This window comes from Hemisphaericaspora subhashii, assembly GCF_019202705.1.
Source record: "Hemisphaericaspora subhashii strain CBS 10753 chromosome Unknown scaffold272, whole genome shotgun sequence".
Lineage (NCBI taxonomy): Eukaryota > Fungi > Ascomycota > Pichiomycetes > Serinales > Debaryomycetaceae > Hemisphaericaspora > Hemisphaericaspora subhashii.
Window position 1 is genome coordinate 1 of NW_026057450.1, and position 673 is coordinate 673.

General features: G+C 34.6%; 1 protein-coding gene across 1 annotated transcript; it reads left to right on the forward strand. All coding sequences in view use genetic code 12, as the record gives it.

Moving 5' to 3' along the window:
- On the forward strand, positions 1 to 320 carry J8A68_006000 (uncharacterized protein; the record flags this gene model as incomplete). The annotated part of the gene is made up of 1 exon (XM_049410128.1): positions 1 to 320. A coding segment is annotated over one exon (320 nt), but the record flags the coding sequence as incomplete, so codon positions are not given.
- Between the last annotated feature and the right edge of the window lie 353 nt (positions 321 to 673).

Genomic DNA, 673 nt, shown 5'->3' on the forward strand with positions numbered 1-673 from the left:
TCGTTACTGGTGTCTCATATCAATTGGGTAACTTGGTTTCTTCAGCTTCTTCAACAATTGAAGCTACTATTGGTGAACGTTTCCCTATCAATGCCGCAGAAGGGATTTATGACTATGGTAAGACTATGGCTATCTTCGTTGCTGCAGTTGTTCTATACTTGATGATTGTTGTCTTCCTTGGTCCAGAAAACAGAAACGCAGAATTAGGTGTTGAAAGAGAGGATATTTACACCGTCTATGATTCTGATGAAGGTGCTTTGGTTGCACCGGAAATTGACGAAAAGAAAAACAAGGAAGTTGAAACCATTGAAAAGGTTTAAGAAGGTAGGTCATATAGATTATGAGGATTCTTCTTTTTTTATAATTCTTTTAATTACCAGTTTATAGTGTATTTTTTGTATCTTTATTAATTAAATAAATTTTGTGTCATTTAGCAACTTAACGACTAGTGGAAAATAATCCCTCCACTCAAGCCATTTTTGGATGTGGTTATTTTGCATTTCCTATCAATAAATGAATTTAATAGAAAAGCGGATGTGATGGTCAAATGAGAGATCCACACGGATCTTTGACAAATCACTGTGCGATGATTCAACTTGTGTATTATGTGGTTTAACATTAAATTTAAATTATTTAAAATTACGCCGACCTTCTGCGCTGACATCTGAATACG